Source organism: Mercurialis annua, linkage group LG5 (assembly GCF_937616625.2).
Source record: "Mercurialis annua linkage group LG5, ddMerAnnu1.2, whole genome shotgun sequence".
NCBI classification, from domain to species: Eukaryota; Viridiplantae; Streptophyta; class Magnoliopsida; order Malpighiales; family Euphorbiaceae; genus Mercurialis; species Mercurialis annua.
Window position 1 is genome coordinate 461,924 of NC_065574.1, and position 20,079 is coordinate 482,002.

At 34.8% G+C, this 20,079-nt stretch overlaps 5 protein-coding genes across 10 annotated transcripts; 2 read left to right on the forward strand and 3 right to left on the reverse strand.

Moving 5' to 3' along the window:
* The first annotated feature begins 832 nt into the window (after positions 1 to 832).
* LOC126680611 (uncharacterized) lies at positions 833 to 4,076 on the forward strand. The gene is made up of 3 exons (XM_050375761.1): positions 833 to 1,535; positions 1,624 to 1,650; positions 2,776 to 4,076. The coding sequence occupies exons 1-3, from the start codon at positions 893 to 895 to the stop codon at positions 3,879 to 3,881; spliced, it is 1,776 nt and encodes a 591-aa protein (XP_050231718.1). The 5' UTR covers positions 833 to 892; the 3' UTR covers positions 3,882 to 4,076.
* A 295-nt stretch (positions 4,077 to 4,371) lies between these two features.
* On the reverse strand, positions 4,372 to 6,133 carry LOC126683439 (protein SRC2 homolog). Its single transcript, XM_050379337.2, has one exon. The coding sequence runs from the start codon at positions 5,715 to 5,717 to the stop codon at positions 4,656 to 4,658; it is 1,062 nt and encodes a 353-aa protein (XP_050235294.1). The 5' UTR covers positions 5,718 to 6,133; the 3' UTR covers positions 4,372 to 4,655.
* A 58-nt stretch (positions 6,134 to 6,191) lies between these two features.
* Positions 6,192 to 8,423, reverse strand: LOC126683436 (pentatricopeptide repeat-containing protein At3g26782, mitochondrial-like). Its single transcript, XM_050379329.2, has one exon. The coding sequence runs from the start codon at positions 8,309 to 8,311 to the stop codon at positions 6,203 to 6,205; it is 2,109 nt and encodes a 702-aa protein (XP_050235286.1). The 5' UTR covers positions 8,312 to 8,423; the 3' UTR covers positions 6,192 to 6,202.
* A 98-nt stretch (positions 8,424 to 8,521) lies between these two features.
* LOC126683437 (probable magnesium transporter NIPA8) lies at positions 8,522 to 14,151 on the reverse strand. 6 transcript variants are annotated; one of them, XM_050379334.2, is made up of 14 exons: positions 13,950 to 14,151; positions 13,189 to 13,319; positions 12,773 to 12,860; positions 12,615 to 12,676; positions 12,349 to 12,434; positions 12,161 to 12,234; positions 11,039 to 11,141; positions 10,782 to 10,910; positions 10,586 to 10,685; positions 10,346 to 10,465; positions 9,498 to 9,588; positions 9,352 to 9,421; positions 9,047 to 9,143; positions 8,522 to 8,953 (listed from the first exon to the last, which is right to left on the reverse strand). In XM_050379334.2, the coding sequence occupies exons 2-14, from the start codon at positions 13,279 to 13,281 to the stop codon at positions 8,732 to 8,734; spliced, it is 1,335 nt and encodes a 444-aa protein (XP_050235291.1). In that variant the 5' UTR covers positions 13,282 to 13,319; positions 13,950 to 14,151; the 3' UTR covers positions 8,522 to 8,731. The 6 variants fall into 6 exon arrangements, with proteins under 6 accessions (XP_050235291.1, XP_050235292.1, XP_050235290.1 ...); XM_050379335.2 differs by having other exon boundaries at positions 13,189 to 13,335; XM_050379333.2 differs by having other exon boundaries at positions 13,189 to 13,522.
* A 1,025-nt stretch (positions 14,152 to 15,176) lies between these two features.
* LOC126679735 (DNA cross-link repair protein SNM1) lies at positions 15,177 to 18,277 on the forward strand. Its single transcript, XM_050374701.2, has 9 exons — positions 15,177 to 15,831; positions 15,994 to 16,174; positions 16,257 to 16,496; positions 16,594 to 16,738; positions 16,892 to 17,026; positions 17,124 to 17,190; positions 17,274 to 17,351; positions 17,530 to 17,582; positions 17,735 to 18,277. Exons 1-9 carry the CDS (start codon positions 15,315 to 15,317, stop codon positions 17,828 to 17,830), a joined length of 1,512 nt encoding a protein of 503 aa, XP_050230658.1. The 5' UTR covers positions 15,177 to 15,314; the 3' UTR covers positions 17,831 to 18,277.
* Positions 18,278 to 20,079: the final 1,802 nt, after the last annotated feature.

A 20,079-nucleotide genomic window follows, 5' to 3' on the forward strand; every position in this document is an offset into this window, starting at 1 on the left:
AATGTTCATTTTATAATGTTTTTATATTTTATATTCATACAAATCGTTTTAATATTTTAAATCTAATAATACAAATTTTAAATCTAATATTAACTAAATTCTAAATCTAACAATACACATTTTAATATTTATTAATAAAAAAAATTAGCTATAAAAAGTAAAAAGTAATACGGACTTACCTCTTGTAGTCCTCGCAAAATAATAATAATAAAATTTTAAGCTCCAAAATAATCCGATTAAGCTCCAATATAATCCGGTTAAACTCCAATATAATCCGGTTAAGCTCCAAAAATAATTCGCCAAATTAATCCAAATCCGCCCAAACTAATCACTCAAATCACCACCCAAAAATTTTGTAAAACAACATATTTTTTTACTTGTAGAGTGTGGTGAATTGTTTCACCACACACCCCCTTTATATAGGGGATGTCGCCCGCAAACAGCCATTGCAGGCGACATTAAATTCTCTGCCATGTGGCAGGGAATTAAATTACTGGCCCGCAATGAGCCTTTGCGGGCCAGTTAATCACCCTTAATCAGGGTGATTAACTGGCCCGCAAAGGCTAATTGCGGGCCAGATTACTGCCCGCAATGGCTCTTTACGGACAGCGTGGGCCCCAGACACAAAAATGTAATTTTTGTGTCTTGGGGCACAAAATCCGGATTAGCCTTATTAGGGAGACACTTTTTTGTCAAAAACCCTTAGTTATTTTATTTTGTGCGTCAGTTCTACAAGTAACAGGAGCATGGTTACTAAATCCTAATCCCAACAGGACTAAGGTTAATTTGTTCTAATTCTAAACGGGAAGTATTTTCTTATTTTATACTATATATTTTATTTAATCTCATGATTTTCATGATACAATAACACATAAGATTATCAATCAATATAATGGCAGCTTCTACTGATAATGAAACGAATCTGTGCGATTTAAAGCAACTAGTTTCTTCAACGCTACACCAACTTTGCAGCTATGCTTCCTCTGTTGCTTCACTCACCCTTCAATGGAAAAACCTTGAAACTCAGCTCGAGTCAACTCATCAGTCATTCATGGAGGAACAGAGGAAAGAATTTGAACGGATTGAGTTGGCGTCAAACGAGTTGAAATCGGCTCAAAAATCGTTTGAATATAAATTGAATGAACTCGGAAAGAGAGAGGAGCAATTCGATACCATTGGTAAAGAGCTTGACTTAAAGCAGAAGCAATTCGAGGCTGATGTAGAATGGTTAAAAAGAGAAATCCATGATTTTAATGTCAAAATCTTTAAATTTAAAAATGGTGTTGAAGAATTTGATACCGGAACTAAACAGTTGGAAAAAAAATCCCAAGAACTAGAATTAAAAGAGAAACAACTCGAAGAGAAATCGAGAGAATTTGAATTGAAAGAGATACGACTCGAGGAAAGATCCCGAAAGCTTGAATTAAAACAAGGAAATTGGATCACCAAACCGCCGCGCCAGTACTGTACTCGAACAATGCCTAGTGGCTGTTTTAAGGTGATGCATACTCACAAGAAAGCTCGCTGTAACAACTGAGCTACTGCATCCTTATATTGTTAGTGCAAACTTTTGTTTTAGAAACCAACTCTGTTACTTGTTTATCAAGCTTTGTTTTTGCATAGTTCTTGAACTTGCTATTCCAATAAAATGTTAGCAGTTTTTACTTTTTAGTTTATGTAGCTGTTTACTGATTGTCATTGGAAACGATTCAATAAGTTTCTATTTAATAGCTACAGCAATTTATACTCAAACTATATGTTCGTTAATCAATAATTGACTGCCATAAATGTCAAGTGATTTATAAGTGAAGGTTAATGATACCTACAGATGACTTCCAATGAAGATCACGATGAAATTTTCTGAAAAATGGTTATAAATAAATGAAAGAGTCTGAATTATAAATGTCCATGACCACAATAACGGTTCAAGATGCATAGAAAGCTTGAAAAAATTGTGTTTCTTAGTTTCAAAATTTTTTCATATCTGAAACTCTCATGCGGAAACATTTTGAGATTGTTTAGGTAAATAACCAAAACTACAAATTTCTCTATAGTAGGAAACTCATACGTACTCCATCTTATAAAAAAATAAATATTGTTTCTTATTATAAAAATAAAATTATTGTATATTCTTTCAATTTTTCCACTGTTTTTTCTTTTTGGTTTTAAAAAAATAATGAAATCTTGATCTAAACAAGTGATTTGTTACTATTTTTTCATTTTTTTTATTTTATCAAATATTTAATCAAATAAGTGTTGAGAAAATATAATAAATTTTATCTCTTTTTGTTGAAATTTGTTATGTTATAATTACAATTGTGAAAAATTTAAAATATTAATTTCAATTATAATTTTGAAAATTTATTGAAGTTTTTTTTATCATGAATTTAATTTTTAAGAATATCTAAATAATTTAAAAAAAAATCGAATGAAATGAAACTAGTACATATTTTAAAATGAATTATGAAAGTGAATTTATCATTAGTACTAATTTATCATTATTTTAATTTTTTCCAATAAAAAGGCTCCAATTAAAATCAAAAGAAAGAATGAATATTAATACAATAGCAAAAAAACGCAAGAAAGTAAAAAATTCATTATTATTTTACAGACAGTAATTTAGTGATAAAAAAACTAAAGTTCCACCTCAGAGTTAAAGATTTGATTCCATATTAGAATAAAGAGTCATCAATGAAATACGATCGTTTCTTGGTTATTACTCTTGTTCTTCAAGGAACCGAACCCTAAATCCTAATACCAATAGGACTAAGTAACCGACTTTGCATCCCAACTCCAAAGAAGAAAATAATCTCTCTCTCTATATATATCTCGCTATTCACTTGATTTTCTTATCAATCAATACAAAGAAAAAACCAGTAATGGCTGATAATCAAATGAATCTCTGTGATTTAAAGCGACAAATTCTTTCTTCAACTCTAGACCAACTTCACAGCCACGCTTCCTCTGTTGTCTCACTCACCCTTCAATGGAAAACCCTCGAAACTCAGTTCCAGTCAACTCAGTCGACCATCGAGGAGCGCGCTAAAGAAGTTTCGTCCATGGAACAATCCATCTTAGAAGGTTTGGAAAAACTTAAAAATCGAGAGAAGCTTGTTGAGTTGATGGAAGAATCGGTGAATCGAAGGAAGATGGAACTTGATGAGAAAGACAAGGGTTTTGGTGTTGTAGGTCGAGAATTAAAAATTACAGTTCAAGAACAGAAGAAAGAGATGGAACGGATTGAGTTGATGTCGAAAGAGTTGGAAGAATCGCTTGGGTGTAGATTGGAAGAGCTTGGAAGGAAAGAGGAGCAATTCAAGTTGATGACCGATGCCATTAGTAAAGATCTTGACTTGAACCACAAGCAATACAAGGTAGATGTAGAATGGTTACAAGGAGAAATCAGTGATCTTTCTGCCAGAATCTTGAATTTTAGAACTTGTGTTGAAGAATTTGATATGGACACTGAACTGCTCAAAGAAAGATCCCGAGAACTCAATTTAAAAGAGGAACAACTCGAACAGAAATCGACAGAACTCGAGATCAAAGATGAAGAATACGAGAAAAAGTTTGAACTGAAAGAGAAACAACTTGAAGAAAATTCCCGACAACTTGACTTAAAAGAGAAACAACTTGAAGAGAAATCAAGAGAATTCAAGATCAAAGATGAAGAATACGAGAAAAGATTGAAGGAACTGGAATTAAAAGAGAAACAACTTAAAGAAAGAACCCAGAAACTTGAATCAAAAGAGAGAAATCTGATCATGAAACCACAACAAAGAAAGCGCCAGTATCTTACTCGAGCAATGCTTTTTGACTATAATAAGGTCACACATGATAGCCTGAGGGATACAAACAAAAAAGCTCGCTATAATCAGTAACCTATCGCATCTATGGCTTACCTAGTTAGTTTAATTCGTGCAAACTTTAGTTTCAGAAACTAACTGCGTTACTTGTTGTCAAGCATCGCTTTAGCAGAGCTCTTGAACTAGTTATTCCGATAATAAAATAACAGTTCCTTTGTTACTAGAGTTGTTTGCTAATGATAAAATTATGCAATGAATTTATATTTCATAGCTAGAACATTTTATGTCTAAACTATGTGTAGTTAATCAATTAAGTGGCATGGTAAAAGCTTCCTTAGCTAAGTCTAGCCTTTATAAGAAAGCTATTTCAGTAACAATAATAGTGCATAGATATATATGGTACTCCAATTACCACTCTTTATAAAGAAACAACCTTATTAGCAAAGTATTCATATACACACGTACGTACGAATTTTCGCTTCATATACAAGCCATAAACATACTAATTCCAATCTATGTTACATGGAAACGGAAATATTGAAAGGGAAAAAACTGAAACAAAAGATTGAGAAAGATGTTCTTTTACTAGAGTAGGTTATAAGAATAATTTTTTTGAGTTTCGGAAAGTTTCTTTGCAACATAGCTAGCAATGATGGTCTATGGTATAAAAAATGTATCCAACTCCACTAGTTGAGCTGATCAAATAATTGGTACAAATGTAACAAAGTTGGGAAAAACTCTCTTTCATTGAGGAGGATGTGGTTGACAAAGTATAGTTAATGAGCCATGGCAACAACATAACAGCCATTCAATCCTAGAACAATATGCATCTGTTAGCATTACAAGTACTTACCTACCATTCCAGTAAGCTCGATATTCATGTCTCCGCGTCTCTGCATGACCAAAACTGTGTGAATGTCCCGCAATCTCGCTCCAATTCCCGTATGCACTATAGCCATAGACCTCACCATGAACAAAGGGACGGAACTCTGGCGGATAAGGAGAGTGATAAAGTGGCCCCTGTGGTGGTGGTGGCGGCTGCAGAGGCGGTGGCAGCCCGTGCAAGAACGAAGGTGGCGATTGGTGAGGCAATGGAGGTGGTGGTGGCCCCGCTAAAGGTGGGGGATACGGAGGATAAAGAGTTTCATGTTCAATATTCAGAGTTGGGTAGCTAACTTGAACTGCAGAGTTAGATTCCGGGAAGCTGCTTTCGAAATTCAGTGATGGATAGTGAACACGAGGCGATGAGCTCTCTGCTTCGGATGTAGGATGATGATGGTGATGATGATGATGTTGAACAATTACAGAGTATCCAGTGATCTCACTTGTAGGGGAATGAATCCCCATGTCTTCTCTCTTTGCATTTATCTTGCAAGAGAAATTTAATATCCCATTAGGCTTTCCTTCTGGAGATTTGACCTGATAGTTGAGGAATCTGGTAATGCCACAACTTTCTTGGATCATATCCTTCAAAGGAACACGAACTTCCCCAATAGTTTTATCTCCAAAATAAAGCCCTTCATGGCGTAGATCAAAATGAACAAACAAATGATCACAATCTACAAATGATACCTCACTCAGATCAAACTGCATCTCATGATTCCACTCCGGATTTCCGTCGTCTTCTGTGTCTGTGGGTGTTCTCTGTTGATGATTCTGCTTCAATTTCTTCTCTGGATCTTCGCTCACAATTGAAACAAGCACATAAACCAAAAGTTTCTGAAAGAAATTGAATGCTTTCAGATCTTGACAGTACATGACCTTGAGTTCCATAGATTTTGATTCCATTGATGACGCTGATGAATTTCGATGCCCAACTTTCGATTCCCTGGCCCTGTATTCTACGCATAGAGAAATTGATATAGCTAAGAAACGAACCAGCCAAACTGTAAATACTCTCACCTGTAACATGCCATTTACAAATAAGCGGATTTCACCAATTTTGGTAAAAACCTTCTACACGTTTAGAAAGTGTTGTTTTGTGGACGGAATCTCTTGCATATCCCAATTCCCAAGGTTGCATCTTTTATGAATTGGCCCCACCACGGACCAGATCTTGATTGGTAATGGTAAGTATCCCTCAAGAATTGTGTGCATTACATCCTCAAATATGGACAAGTCAAATACCAAAAAGTAGCTAACTTTCAAGAAAAAGAAAGCAAATTTAGCTGGCAACATTTACACCCAAGCCAAGAAATTATCAAATATTATGATCTCGCCTTGTCTCAAAAACCATCTAATCTCGGGTTCAAATTGCGTCCATATATTATATGATACACCATATGGCATCACACTACATGGAACCGAAACGCAACGCCAGAACAGGAAATCAACAGAACAACATCTTTTTGCCCAAAAGGGAATTGTAAGACTCGAGAAGTTCCCGTAAAACTTATTCACCAATAATCTCCACATGTGCATGTTCCATCTTTGAAATGGTGGAATCTGCGAGCATCTCTCACTATAATTTCTCTTCTTGTGACTTTGGTAATAAACTTAGTAGCAGTGTGGCAATCCCCGCAAATTCTAAGATTTTTCGTTATTCTAATAACACTATTTGGCTTTGAATTCAGGAGCCCAAAAACAATAGCTAACTTTTCACTATGTGCATACAACATTTTCTCCTTCGTCTCTTCCTCAACATCATGCAACACAAAGTTGATATCTGGAGTGTACCCTTCTTGTCGAATCCTGTCCATTACTCTTTCCAACTCTGAGTAAATTAAATCTGTTTGTGGGTGTGACCTATCCCCAGCCACAAATGTGTAAACCTTGTCTTTCATCTCTATAGTTGTGTGGCCTGAAATTTTTCTTGCTCCTCTATTCTTCATTAAAGCTCTGATCCTATCAGCATCCTGTGTTTTGCCGCGTGATAAATATATGTTGGACAAGAGCACATATCTGCCAGCATTCCATTTATCCAATTTAAATAAAGCCTCTGCCGCCATCTCAGCCATTTCTACATTCGAATGTATCCTGCTAGCTCCCAGCAAAGACCCCCAAACGCCAGTATCTGGGCTTATTGGCATTCTATTGATAAAATCAAGAGCTTCAGATAGCTTACCAGCTCTGCCTAAAAGATCAACCATACATGCATAGTGTTCGGTTCTTGGAATTACCCCAAATTCAGGAGTCATGGATTTGAAACACTCCCATCCTTCAGCAATTAATCCAGAATGACTGCAAGCTGACAATATTGATACAAATGCTATATGATCCGGTTTTATAGAAGCTTTCATTTCATTAAAGAGGTTATATGCTTCTCTTCCATGACCATGCATCCCATACCCTGAAATGATGGTGCTCCATGAGATCACATTTCTTTCCTGCATCCTATCAAAAACTTTTCTAGCATAAGTTAAGCTTCCACATTTCACATAAAGATCAATTGCAGCAGTTTCCACTGTTATTTGATTGTTGAAGAACCCACCAGTTACAATAACCATATTATGAGCGGCATGTGCACGCCGTAAAGATGCTAGAATAGTACAAGCTCGGATCACACTGAGAAGGGTAACAGAATCAGGGACAATATTTTGCAGCATCATATGTTTAAACAGGGCAAGAGATTGAAGAGGCAAATCAGCTTGTGAATATGCTTCAATCATATTAGACCATGTCACTATATCCTTATCAGAAATCCCATCAAATATACCTCTTGCTAAATCAACTCTTCCACATTTGGAATACATTCCCATTGCTGCATTTTGGACAAGCTGATCCAAATCAAATCCATTATCCACCGCAACTCTACAAATCTTATCAGCATCGATTTCTCTACGAACACAGCCCATCACATTCAAAATTGCAGCCCTACCAGGTCTGAATCCCTCATCCAACATCCTCCAAAACAAAATCTCTCCATCATCATAACGTTGGTTAGAAAAACAAGCGCCAATCATTGCATTCCAGCAAATAACAGTTCTCTCAGGCATTTTATCAAACAGTTTTCGCGGAAGTTCAAAGGTCCCACATTTTCCATACATAGCAATAAGTGAGCTCGCAGTAAAGGAATCCAACTCAAACCCATAAGCCACAACATCACGATGAACCTGTTTGCCAAATCCAAGGTCAGAAAGACACCCACAGGCCTTGATAACAAATGGGAATGTATAATTATTGGGTTTAATGCCCAGTTTTATCATCCGGCGATATAGAAGAAGACATTCACGGTAGTGAGCATGATCAACAAGTCCACGAATGATGACATTCCAGAGGAAAATATCAATGGAGTTGGCGATAGAGAAGAGAGAGTAAGCGTAAGAAATGGAGCCAAGTAAGGTGTATTGGTTTATAAGGCTCGTGAAGAAGAAGATGTTCAAGTGAAGATGTGATCGGAGCATTGAAGCGTGTATGGTTTTGAGGGTAAGAAGAAAATTGGAGTTTTTGATTAGCGAAATGCACGAGTCTGGTGTTACTGGTTGCCCAGCTTGTCTGTTTGATAACAATCCACATGAATATGAGTAAAAGAGACGGACGGGACGCTTTATCTTCAGTTTCAGCATGAAAAATCACAAACTAGAAAAATGCCCCGCACGAGTTTGGTCCAATGATCTAGGCCTCAGCTATTTGTAAGCGGTCTACATCCGGGATTTGGACTTCGGTGTCCGGAGAGTGAGGACTGAGGACCTCATCACATTTGTTATGATTAAGAAAAAAAGAACAAGTGTTTTCTGCTTTGCAGTTTACTTTGTCTATCAGTACAAGAAAAGAGAAAAAAAAAACTATACAAATATCTGCATTATTCTGAATCCAGCAAGTGAGCAACGTATATACAATATGGTAGTGTTTCGAAAACTATAAGAATGCTGAAGCGTAGCACAAATCAGTAATTCCTGATCAATTTCAATGCTATAAACAACGGGTGGATAAAGAAAAGGATAAAGAATGGAAGAAGAAAAAATCACTGCTAGCTACTATTTCTATCAAAGGCTTTGGGGAAGCACTGGATTAGAATCTAACACTTTTACACCATCTTCATCCATTGAGATTTTACTCCAACCAGAATTTCTAAGGGAGAAAATCTTAGGCCGATCAAATATATTTCCTCTAAATCCTGTCATCTTTGATGAAACCATTGGCATTACGAGAACTGCAGATGCATTTATTGAGTCCTCTCCGAAACCCAGTGAAAATGACCAAGCCGCCTGTTGACAAAATACAGAAGTTAGCTTTCCACAAATTCTTAAATTACTTTTAGCTATAAGCAAAGAAGAAAAATTATTAAAATCGGTATTAACCTTTGCCTTGGTTAATATCTCCATGACCTTCGCGATTGTTCCTTGCACAAGTGTTCTTGGGTCTTTACTTTGAGCGTCTCCAGATGGATTGATCAGCCTATACCATATAAATGCATGATATAAAAATGGTGAAATCGACAGTGAAATATATCGCAAACTAAATATGGCTAGAATTAAATGAACAAGGCAAGTTCTGTTCACAACACTTGCAAAGATCTATCACAGAGCTGAAGAAAAAAAGGCAGTCCAAAACTTCAGTGTCATCACCAATTTTGAAAATTTCATTTCTATATAATATATTATACCTGTCTGATTCACTTGAAACACTTGAAGACACAACTGAGACTAAAGATGCATTATCTTTTCCGTCACCACCTGAAAATTCCAAAATAAAATTTAAACTTAATGTCTTTATAAGACAAACCATTTGTATAAACCAGATCCAATATACCTCTTGGCTCATCAGGTGCAAGCAAAGAAATGCCAATGAAAACACATGTCATTCCTAGTATGAACATTGTAGTCCTAAGTACATCAAAAACCTGTTGAAATAAAACATATAGTTTAGGTGATGTAGATCCCTACTCCAAACGATGCACGTCTATCTAAAAAGGTCAAGACTAAAATTGTCAAGATCCAGAATACATCCAACATTTTAGGGAAAGCCAGTAACTGGGAACATCTTTGCAGAGCATCACTCAACTAGGCAATTCTGGGGTCTACACTGGAAAATGAATGAGGCCAAAGTCCGTGACAATTTGATAAGATAGGGGGAAGAAATAAATAAGTCACTTATAGTTTCATGCGACTGCTATGCTAGGAAAAACATTTATCAAGGGGAGAGGAGGTAGGTGGTAATCAGCAGTAAATCTTGAGATAAGAAATCATAAAATTTTCAAGGAAAAAAAAATGAAAATTTGCCTTGTGGTTTCAACTATTGGCAAAATAGGGCTTTGTGATTAAATTCGTGACAAAATAGTATCCTGTGTTTTATTCTGTCATCACTTTAGTGCCAGACATGCTAACACTGCCAGTTAAAAAGAATGTAAGCACATTAATGCTAATATATCAGCGTGTAGCATATTTAGTTGTAAAGTGTTAACTAAGTTGTAAAACCACAAGGTACCAAAAAACCACGGGTCCTATTTTATCAACAGGTGAAACCACATTTAGACATACTTTGGAGTAAATTTAATTGACTAGATGCTTCTCAGTTTTTTCAAACTTCATAAAAAACGTTGCAGGCCCAGCAATAGAAACAACAATAGATGATGAAACCAAACTGAAGAGAGAAAGGACCTGATATTCCTGAAAGTATACAAATCCTGTACAAATGGAAAAGAAAGTCCAAACAATTTGAAACATCGGAACAATAACAATTGCATCAAACAATGCCAATCCTTCATTCAACCTCGTCATCTGCACAAGTGGAAGGTGTGATCTGATTAGAAGTTTGCTAAATAATAATAGCCACGAGAAAAGGCTGTTTTATGTGTTGAAAGAAAAGGGGATAAAATGTTACTTCTGCAACAAACTTACCCAAAATCCAGCTGTACTAAGAAATAAAAGCAGCATGGAGTATGTAAACCAGCCGTGCAACTGATAACCATCAGACATGGCCAACCTTAGGAGATTAGATCTGGAATGAAGAAACTTTCCATCAGAATAAAAACACGAGTGTTCAATTTCCTACCATTTCTTAGAAGCACAACAATATCCAAGGTGTCTAACATACAGAGATTTTGCAAACAGTACTGAACATGATCCTACTGCACCAGAAACTACAGCATACGAAAAAGGAAGTAGCATCTGCCAATAAGGTTTAAGGTCTTGACCAGAAACAGCAATCAAAATTTCCCCTCTCCTGTGTAATTAAATGTTGGATACAAGAAAGAAATTGGTTATGACTAAAAATTTGTTGCCAGAGAAAAAGAAAAGAAACAATAATGATTAATGATAAACATAATGAAAGAGCCAATTAACAAATGTTACCTGTACATGTAATGATGCACGGCAACAAGTAAAACCAAAATTATACAGTACATAAGGAATGTCATGTTACTGTATTTCTCTGCCAATTGCTCCGGCGTGTACACTAATAAGATACAAGAAGGGAAAAAGGTGAATTAACTTTTCCGATCATACAGCTATTAACAAAGTGAATGGCAGTTGATTGGCACCACAAGTAAGATTACCCATGTGAAATCTCACAGTTCAGAATACAGGTCCATATATTGGGGCCTACAATAGCTGAGATTATTTAAGTGCATCTTCTACAGAATCAGATGGACTGTTGTTATAGCATACATTTTTTAGTACCACATGATTAAACATAGGAGAAGAACTGCCACCAAATGCAGCCGTATCCAACGTTCAAGTTGAACCGATATATGTAATTCTTTTACAATAAAAAATGTTCCAAGAAACTTTTCAGAAAAAAAAATGCTAGAAATGAGAATGAAATTCTGGACAACTATAAGAGAGAAAACGGAGAACAAGATTAGTGTGGTGGCTAATTATAGTTTGTGGTTTCTCATTATTGATCAACTTTGATGCTGATAAAGTTACAAAAACTGGTATTATAAAAAATATGGATGAAGATTGCCATATAGGCAGCAAAGCACAACAAATCGAGCATTTTGAAATTATGCAGGCATCACAAGTTTCCATTTCCTAGAAGCAAGCAGCATTATACTTTGACAAGACAAACTTAATCTATGAAAATCACAATGAATAGTATTTATTATCATTAATACGTTCTTGTTTGGAATATAATTGTTCATTCAGCAATGCAAATGTTTTCCCCTGCTTTTCTCTTTATAGATTTAAAGAACTTCAACAAACTTCAACCTCTTTTCAATGCTTTAATTACTTACAATTACTAATATGCTATGTAAATATCAGCAGTTTTACATTGATTCAATAACTTGGTGCATTTTGGAAAGATAAGACTTCCCAGATACCCCATATTTTGAGCATGACATGCTTCACAAAACTAATCTCATGACATATAATGTTAATAGACCAGTAAGAAGTCCTCAGAAGTGCATGTTGTGCACAAGTACGCATGGAACAGAAATTAATAGAACCATGTTTCAAGAACAAGTCACTTGCCTGGAGACTGGTGGTTGCCAAATGCAACAAGAAAAACATTTCCCAGCACAATAAAGGCTGTAGCAACAAGCACTCTGTCCAAAAAAGGATATAAAAATAATTACTTGAGATCGCCGTAATAATCACAATCTTGCAGATGTCACACTGTTACAGTTCTTAGAATTAGCTCACTTCAGGTTTTAACATACTTTACAGTCACCATTTTGTTCAGCACAAAGTAAGCAAATGCGATGTTGGATACAAACTGAACCGACCCCAGGGCTGCAAGAAGTGACTGCAAATCAAGAGAGCGACATACCAATATATATATCAATAAAACGGGATAAAAAGGGGAATATATGTGATCGAATGTTACAAGGCAAGTAGTGATCATCAAGAAAGGAAAAAAGGAATGCCCCTACTAAAACCTTATGCAAAGCAGATGACAAAGCCTAAAATAGACATCAACACTGACCTGAGCAGCATATCCAAAGGAAATGAAATTAAGAGAATTTCCAAGTAGGAAAAATAGAATACCTGCATACAGAGGACACATGTATAAGATGAAGATCACAATGTATTAGAAGAACAAGAACTTTATAATGGTGTAACACAATTGAGACAAAAACTTACCAACTCTCCAAGTCTGGAAGTGTATGATAGGCTTCAAATGACTCTTTGCATTTCCTCCATTATTTTCTAGAATAGAGTATCTTTCTCTCTGCAAATAGTTTAGCCAGATTCCTTAAAGAAATCAAAGGTAAAATCTGTTCATAGCCATGCTAAACTCAAAAGTTAATGGCTCCACAAACAATTAAATGCATACAGTACTACAAAGTAAACCTTAACTAATCAGCCAAATGCTAGCAATTTGAAAAAGAGATATAACAGAGCTTGTATTAGAATTATAAGAGTATCATGAAAGTGCCACATTGACTCAATTATTACAAATTATACAAATTATGTGAGAAATGTATAAATTTAGCATGACCAAGAGAAGAAGTACAAGTTAACTAGATAAAGCAGTAAGAAAAAAAAAGATATCTTACCTCAGTATGACCCAATTTAAGAAGATTAGTCCCAAAATTGATGGCAATGCTGCCAAAAAGATTGATAAAAGCTCCAATAACCCACTCCCCCATAGATTACAGCTTGTGAAGCTCCAAGCTTACATTCAGCACTTCAAAATCCAAATGCTATATTAAATATACGAGCTTTAATGATCAATAATTCTCACAATCTACACAGATGATGCAGATACCACCAGCTGGCGCGAAAAGGATATACCCCAATGGAAACTAAAATAAAATTGCTTCTCTGATGGAATTGCCTTTGTAAATTTTAGCTTCAATGTTATCAAAGATGAGATCTTAAAGAGGGCATCTAGAAAATTAAAAGGGTAACTAATTGAGATTAAGATGATAAATTTCAAATTTTTTTTAACAATTAAACCCAAAACAAGAAACAACAACACAAAAAAAACTTGATCTAATAAAGTAGAATGCAGATCGAGAAATATGTATCCAGAAATGAAGAGTAATGTTAGAAATTTCTTACCTGGAAACAAATGGGAAGGAGTGGTTTTGGTTTCTTTGTTAATAATGTTCTTGAGAAATACAATTTGTAGATAACGTGTTTGTTTAAGAAGAAAAGAAAAGTCTAATTTGTTTGTTTTGAAGAAGGGTCAGATTTTAGTTACAGAAAGAAAATAGGGTTGGGAAGTAAAAAGAGAAAGAAAAGTCTAATAAGGCGTGCAAAGAAGGGAGAAGAAGGTGTTGGGTCAATTGGAATAAAAATGCGGATGCTTTACCTTTTGCTTAACAATGGCGTCTGTACCCATCAATTTTGTCGGTGCATGCACTCCAACAACAATTCTTGTTTCGATTAAATGTTCATTCGCAGCCTCCAATTTCAAATTAGGTCAGCGGAGATGCTAATCTAGCATCATCAAAAGTTGGAGCATAAAAAAGGTTCTGCAATTCCTAGAAGAATGAATATTCGTGGGATAGTTTTCAAAAATTCAGCTGCTTTTCTATTATATTTTCCTATCATTACACATTAATTTTGACTATACTTAATATTAAAACTAGAGTTTCATTTTTAGTCACCATATACTATAAATTCTTATGAAAACTCAGTCTATCACGTCATTTTTAGACTACATTTATTAAATATGTCGTTACAATGAGGACAATTTTGTAAATTCGTTTGTTACTTATTTGAATAGTAATATTATAAAATTGTCATCATTTTAATGACGTATTATAATGTGATAGCCTTAGTCTACGGATGACGTAGTGGCTTGAGTATACCTAAAAATTTCTCTAACAATTATATATATTTATGTAGATATAATTATGCATTTATTTAGTTTCAAAAAAAATATGAATTTATTTTACAATTTTAAATAACAAAATTAATGTCATACCAATATTAATTTAAAAAAAAAAAAAATGGCATACTAAAAGAAATCCCAAGCAAGGTGTACTTTTGACTTTTTTTATTTTTTTAACTTAGAATTCATCCATGAAAATTAAAATATAAATAATAAAAATTATATAATAAAAACTAAATATATGATCTTTAAATTTTAAACTACCAAATATGAGTAACAATCTAAGATATAAACAATTAAAATTAATCGAAAGTAAGAAAATCTAGATATAAATTCCGCCAAATTAACTCAATGATGAATAAGATTTTATTGGATGGGATGCTTCGATTTAGTCCTCTTCCGGTTAAACCGACTATCCGCTCAATCTATTAAAACCTCGTATTTTCCGATCATCATTCAATGAGATTTTAAAAAGTTAAATTTTTAAACCTCCAATTTTTTTAGATCTACAAAAACTTAAATTTAAATTAATTTTTCTCTAAAAAAATTTAATATAGTAATTAATTTGAGTTTATATACTAATAATAATTCAAACTAAGTATGTACTAATTCGTAGAAGGCGCCAATGTTGGGTTTATTTAAATTAATCATTTTTGTTAATTACTATTAGTTATTGGCTCTAATTACATTCACTCAATCTTTTATAAGCTCTACCTTTTCAGTTTCCCTGTATAATTATCTTAAAACCCCGGGAAACATTTGAAAAATCACATCCAAATTTCTCATGATTTAAGGAATTAAGCAGCCATTGATTGATCTGAAACGGCGTCGCAGGAAGACATGAACAACGCGGATGAAGAATATGGTTACATGATCAATGGCGACGAGGAAGAGGAGCGATCCTTCTTTGACGACGACGACGACAAACTTTGTATAGAAGAGGACGACGAGGAGGATAAGGAAAACTTCGAAACTATTACTGAAGATAAACAAATTAAAGACGACGACGATGAAGAAGAAGAAGAAAGTTTCGGCGCTGATTTCTATCGCTGTGGCACCGATTGGTCGTGCTTGTTACGGAATAATAACGACGAAACGAAGCTTAAACAGTCCAATCTTTTGCAAATTTGGGGATTGAAGAATGATAACGATGAAAAGAAGCTTAAACAGTCCAATCTTTTCGAAATATGGGGATTAAAGAACTCAAATCCAAAGCCAAACAATGTACCTTCATCTTTACCGACATCATCTCATCCTCCTTTCAAGAAATCGAAAACCGGGTCTTCTTCTATTAACCCTAATCAATCTAATTCTCACAACTCAATAAAGCCTTGCCCTTTCTATAAAAAAATGCCCGGTGAGTCACTTTCTTTCTTGATAATTTTTGTAATTCTCGTTATCGATTGTTTTTTTTTATCTGTGAGTGGCGGAATGCTGTTGGGCGCTTATATATAGCTGGCACGTTGGTCTCAGAGTCAATGTTAATTTTGCTGTTGCTGAATACTGTATGTTTATACAGGAACGCCATTCACTGTTGATGCGTTTCGTTATGGTTCAGTTCCAGATTGTTCTGCTTATTTTCTCACCCATTTCCATGCTGATCACTATGGCGGTCTTTCTAAGAAATGGTCTCACGGTCCTATCTATTGTACCCCTCTCACTGCTCGTCTTCTCAAGATCAGCCTCTATGTCAATTCATCGTAAGAATACACATATTTGCTGTTTACATTACATTTTAGAATTCTATACATTTTGTGTTGTAGTTTAAGTTTTTTAAAACAGGTTTATTCATCCTCTGGAGATTGATACCGAGTATGTTATTGATGGAGTTAGAGTAACTTTGTTGGAAGCTAATCACTGCCCAGGTGCTGCTTTGATTCACTTTTGTCTCTCAAGTGGAGTTTCTTACTTGCATACTGGAGATTTTAGAGCTTCCAAGGCTATGCAATCTTACCACCTTCTTGTAAACCACAAAGTTAATGTACTTTACCTGGATACGACGTATTGCAATCCTAAATACAAGTATGAAACTTTTTCTGTCTTAATTTTAGTCAGAAATGGCACAAATTCAATGTTTTGATGTGTGGAGTAATGAATTGGACATTCATTTTGCTTTCAGGTTTCCTGCGAAAGAAGACGTGTTAAATTATGTTGTTAAAGTTACCAAGAACTTTCTTATGCGACAACCTAAAACTCTTGTTGTTGTTGGGGCATATAGCATCGGGAAAGAATGTGTTTATCTTGCCATTTCCAAAGCACTGGGAGTATGTTCTTTTGCTTTTACGTTATGTTGTAATGCTATGAAAGGAAATGGGATACTGTAACTTTGATTTTACTGCATAATTTTAACTGTTGATCTGCACTTGAATTAAGTAAGAAAATTTTGTGGAATCAGCAATTGTTTCTATCTTTACTAGGTTAAGATCTATGCAAATGCTTCAAGGAGACGTCTTCTACAGTCTTTTGATTGGTCTGATCTTTCAAGGAGTCTGTGTACACAGCCAAAGGATACACTTCTCCATGTGCTTCCCATATCTTCCCTGAAAGTTGAGGTCTGCGTTTGAACCTCTAACTTTTCATCTCTAAAAATTATTTTATAATTGCGTCTATCTATCATTTTCTTATTTGTGCTCTGAAAATTCCCATTAGACCTTGAAAGAATACTTGAAGAATTTCAATAATCAGTATGCAGCAGTTTTAGCATTTCGACCAACAGGTGAATCATATAGTTTCTCGTGCCATCTTATATTTGTATTTCTGTCGAGAAAACATTGAAATTTGATTTTTTAATTTCTTTAGGTTGGACTTTCTCTGAGAGCATAGGCAAACAGCTTGATCTAATTAAACCCATTTCTAAAGGCAATGTCACAATTTATGGTGAGATAGTTTGATCTGCATTTCCTTGGATTGTTATGACTAAACCTTGCTCGCAGCTGTTTGAGATTGGATTTGTCTCTACAATGAATTAATAACTAAGAAAATTGATTCGCTAGTTTCTCCTTAGAAAATTCGTTGCCATGTGATGATTCTGAAGTTATGTTTGCTATTGTCACAGGTGTCCCATATAGTGAACACTCCAGTTTCACAGAACTAAAGGAATTTGTTGAGGTTCATTTCAAAGACCTATTTTAATATATATCTTAGCATATCCAGAAAACATCTCTCGTATTTTTACATTCATATTCTTGGCTCATATATGAATCTTAAGTCTTAACATGTTCATGAGAAATTTATTCCGTCGCCCTATTCTCCATTGACAGTTTTTAAAGCCCGACAAGATAATACCTACTGTCAATGTTGGGAATCCTGCAAATCGAGAGAAGATGCAATCCTATTTCAAGGAATGGCTAAAATGATCAAACAATTCACATTTGCACCCATAAAACTTTGGCAGATTTTGGACTGAAAAAAACAATTATTCAACAGAGCCTTATGAGGAAGGAATTAGTCTGTCTCTATCTGTCAGTACACACATCTAATTGTATAAGCATCTTTGAGGTATTTTATAATCGGAAGGGGCTATCAGGCTCAGTGCGATGGAGCTACACAATCATCAATATAGTGCAGTGAGAATCTGATCAAGTAACTTCAATGAAGTCTACTGTTTGCTGCAGGATAGAGGTAGTGTAGTCTCTCAAGCATGTATTTTTCATTTTTTACCTTCAAGTTCGGAAGAGCAAAGCTGAAGGCTTAAGGAATTGATTTATTATTCCTCAAAATTGTTGTGAATTTAGTTAATCTTCATTCATCTATGTAACAGATACAGAAACAAGGTAAATATCTTAGTCAAAATTTTCCCCTTTTCTACGCTGTTAAAACTTTATCTTCGCTGCCAAAAGTTGTCTGTATTTTTTGTCACCACACCACCTTGCTTTTCAGGTAAGAAAAACAGAAAAGATCGCTATTAACTGAACCTGTTCTTGCTGCGTTCTAATCTGCATAACTATTTTTGGGCTGAGAGCAGATTGGTGAGAAACAGTACAAATATTTACATTTTCATTATCTATAAGCAAAACCCATGAAAATTTCACATTTTCCTTCGCAACCATCTTACCTCATGATCCGCAGCTGATATTTAGCGAAAATTTAACTGCATTAAAGAGATTTGCTTACCTTCGATTACTGTAGCCGACTTGTGTTACTGAGCAGGAAAGCTGTTGCATCAAGGGAAACTTCTGAGCATTCGAATAGAACATTTTTGTCACTTATTGATTCGAAACCATCAAGAAATGATGGTCGATTGTGGTAGTCGTGAATAAATGCAGGGACGGAGGAAGTGAAAGCTGCATCATCTACAACATCAACAACACAAAAAAAAATGAAGAAAACAAATAAAAATGATAAAAATATGCAGTTGAAACACTTTAACATTATACTTAATTACTGGTAAAGTGTATTGTATATATGATCGCGTTCACAGACCTAGATAATGGTATGATACTCATAGTATTGGCAACTAGAGTTGAAACAGAACCGAGCTTTTCTTGCACTCTCTCCCCATGGGCATCTCTCATTGTCGAACAACAAACATAGAATTAAACAGATAACAGTAATCCTGAGAAGCCTATGAGAGAGAGAGTTCAAGAACAGGCGAGTCTTTAGCAGGAGTAGTGCTACCATTTGTTATTCATTTGGAGAAGAGAAGAGGAGTTATATATAGGTGTTGTGGTTCAAATGAAGCCAAAGCGTGAGGAGGGGATATACCTAAAGTTGGTCTAAATGGAGCCAAAAGTATGCCATCAAACTTTCATGTCGTCATGCAATAAAACAACAAGGGAAGCGTCTTCATTCGTATCAAACTACCATTTTGGCTGCTGCTACAAATGCAACTAATATTTGTACTTTTGGCTGCTGCTACAAATCTAATTCTTCTTCGTACTTGTGGTTGGTGCTACAAATATAAATATCGAATTTCATATCTCATAGTCATAGTAAAATTTTGGCATAATGTATATTTTGAATCCCTGCATTTCTATTTGTAAACACCCTTAGGTCCTCCATCGTAAAAAGATTAACCATATCAATTCACACCGAGGAAAACCAATTTAAGGATTTAATGTCAGTAAAAAGAATTCAGGAACTAAATTTTAATAAAATTAAAATATGATAGCAAATAAGAAAATGTATCTTAGTTGCACATAATTTATTTTCCCGACGAGGGGTTTAATACCAAAAAATGGACAAGTACATGAATTCAATTACACATTTTTCTTACTCTCATAGTGAAATGAATAAATACAAACCAAATAAACAATGAAAATTTTGAAATTATTTGGCTAATTAGATCAATTTTTTTTTTGTTATTGATTGCACGGAGTCCTACAATATGAATTATCTGCAACCAAATATTCAAGAGAGAAAATGATTACCCGAATTATTACCAATTTCAAAAAAGCTAGAAAAATCGTTAGAATACCACTCATTAATACAATTCATTCAATTATTGAGATGGAAATAAACCTTTTGCAGGCATGCATTGCAGAATATCAAAGTTTAAGATTTTAATTTCTTTTTCATCAAATGTATCTGAGGTTCAAAATAAATACTTGTCAATGACAATCCCTCCATTTTTATTGTTATCCCGTTATAGTCCTTAAACTTTAAC

Excerpts from the sequence above, each read along its gene's own strand:
- LOC126680611 (XM_050375761.1), top strand. The coding sequence starts at position 893 with ATGGCAGCTTCTACTGATAATGAAACGAATCTGTGCGATTTAAAGCAA. Across the intron at positions 1,536-1,623 it reads GAAAGCTCGCTGTAACAACT|TTCTTGAACTTGCTATTCCA; the intron begins GAGCTACTGCAT and ends GTTTTTGCATAG. Across the intron at positions 1,651-2,775 it reads ACTTGCTATTCCAATAAAAT|CGACTTTGCATCCCAACTCC; the intron begins GTTAGCAGTTTT and ends GGACTAAGTAAC.
- LOC126683439 (XM_050379337.2), bottom strand. The coding sequence starts at position 5,717 with ATGTTACAGGTGAGAGTATTTACAGTTTGGCTGGTTCGTTTCTTAGCT.
- LOC126683436 (XM_050379329.2), bottom strand. The coding sequence starts at position 8,311 with ATGCTGAAACTGAAGATAAAGCGTCCCGTCCGTCTCTTTTACTCATAT.
- LOC126683437 (XM_050379334.2), bottom strand. The coding sequence starts at position 13,281 with ATGGGGGAGTGGGTTATTGGAGCTTTTATCAATCTTTTTGGCAGCATT. Across the intron at positions 11,142-12,160 it reads TGGCAACCACCAGTCTCCAG|TGTACACGCCGGAGCAATTG; the intron begins GCAAGTGACTTG and ends GTATCTTATTAG. Across the intron at positions 8,954-9,046 it reads AGATATTAACCAAGGCAAAG|GCGGCTTGGTCATTTTCACT; the intron begins GTTAATACCGAT and ends TTTTGTCAACAG.
- LOC126679735 (XM_050374701.2), top strand. The coding sequence starts at position 15,315 with ATGAACAACGCGGATGAAGAATATGGTTACATGATCAATGGCGACGAG. Across the intron at positions 17,191-17,273 it reads TTTAGCATTTCGACCAACAG|GTTGGACTTTCTCTGAGAGC; the intron begins GTGAATCATATA and ends TAATTTCTTTAG. Across the intron at positions 17,352-17,529 it reads AGGCAATGTCACAATTTATG|GTGTCCCATATAGTGAACAC; the intron begins GTGAGATAGTTT and ends CTATTGTCACAG.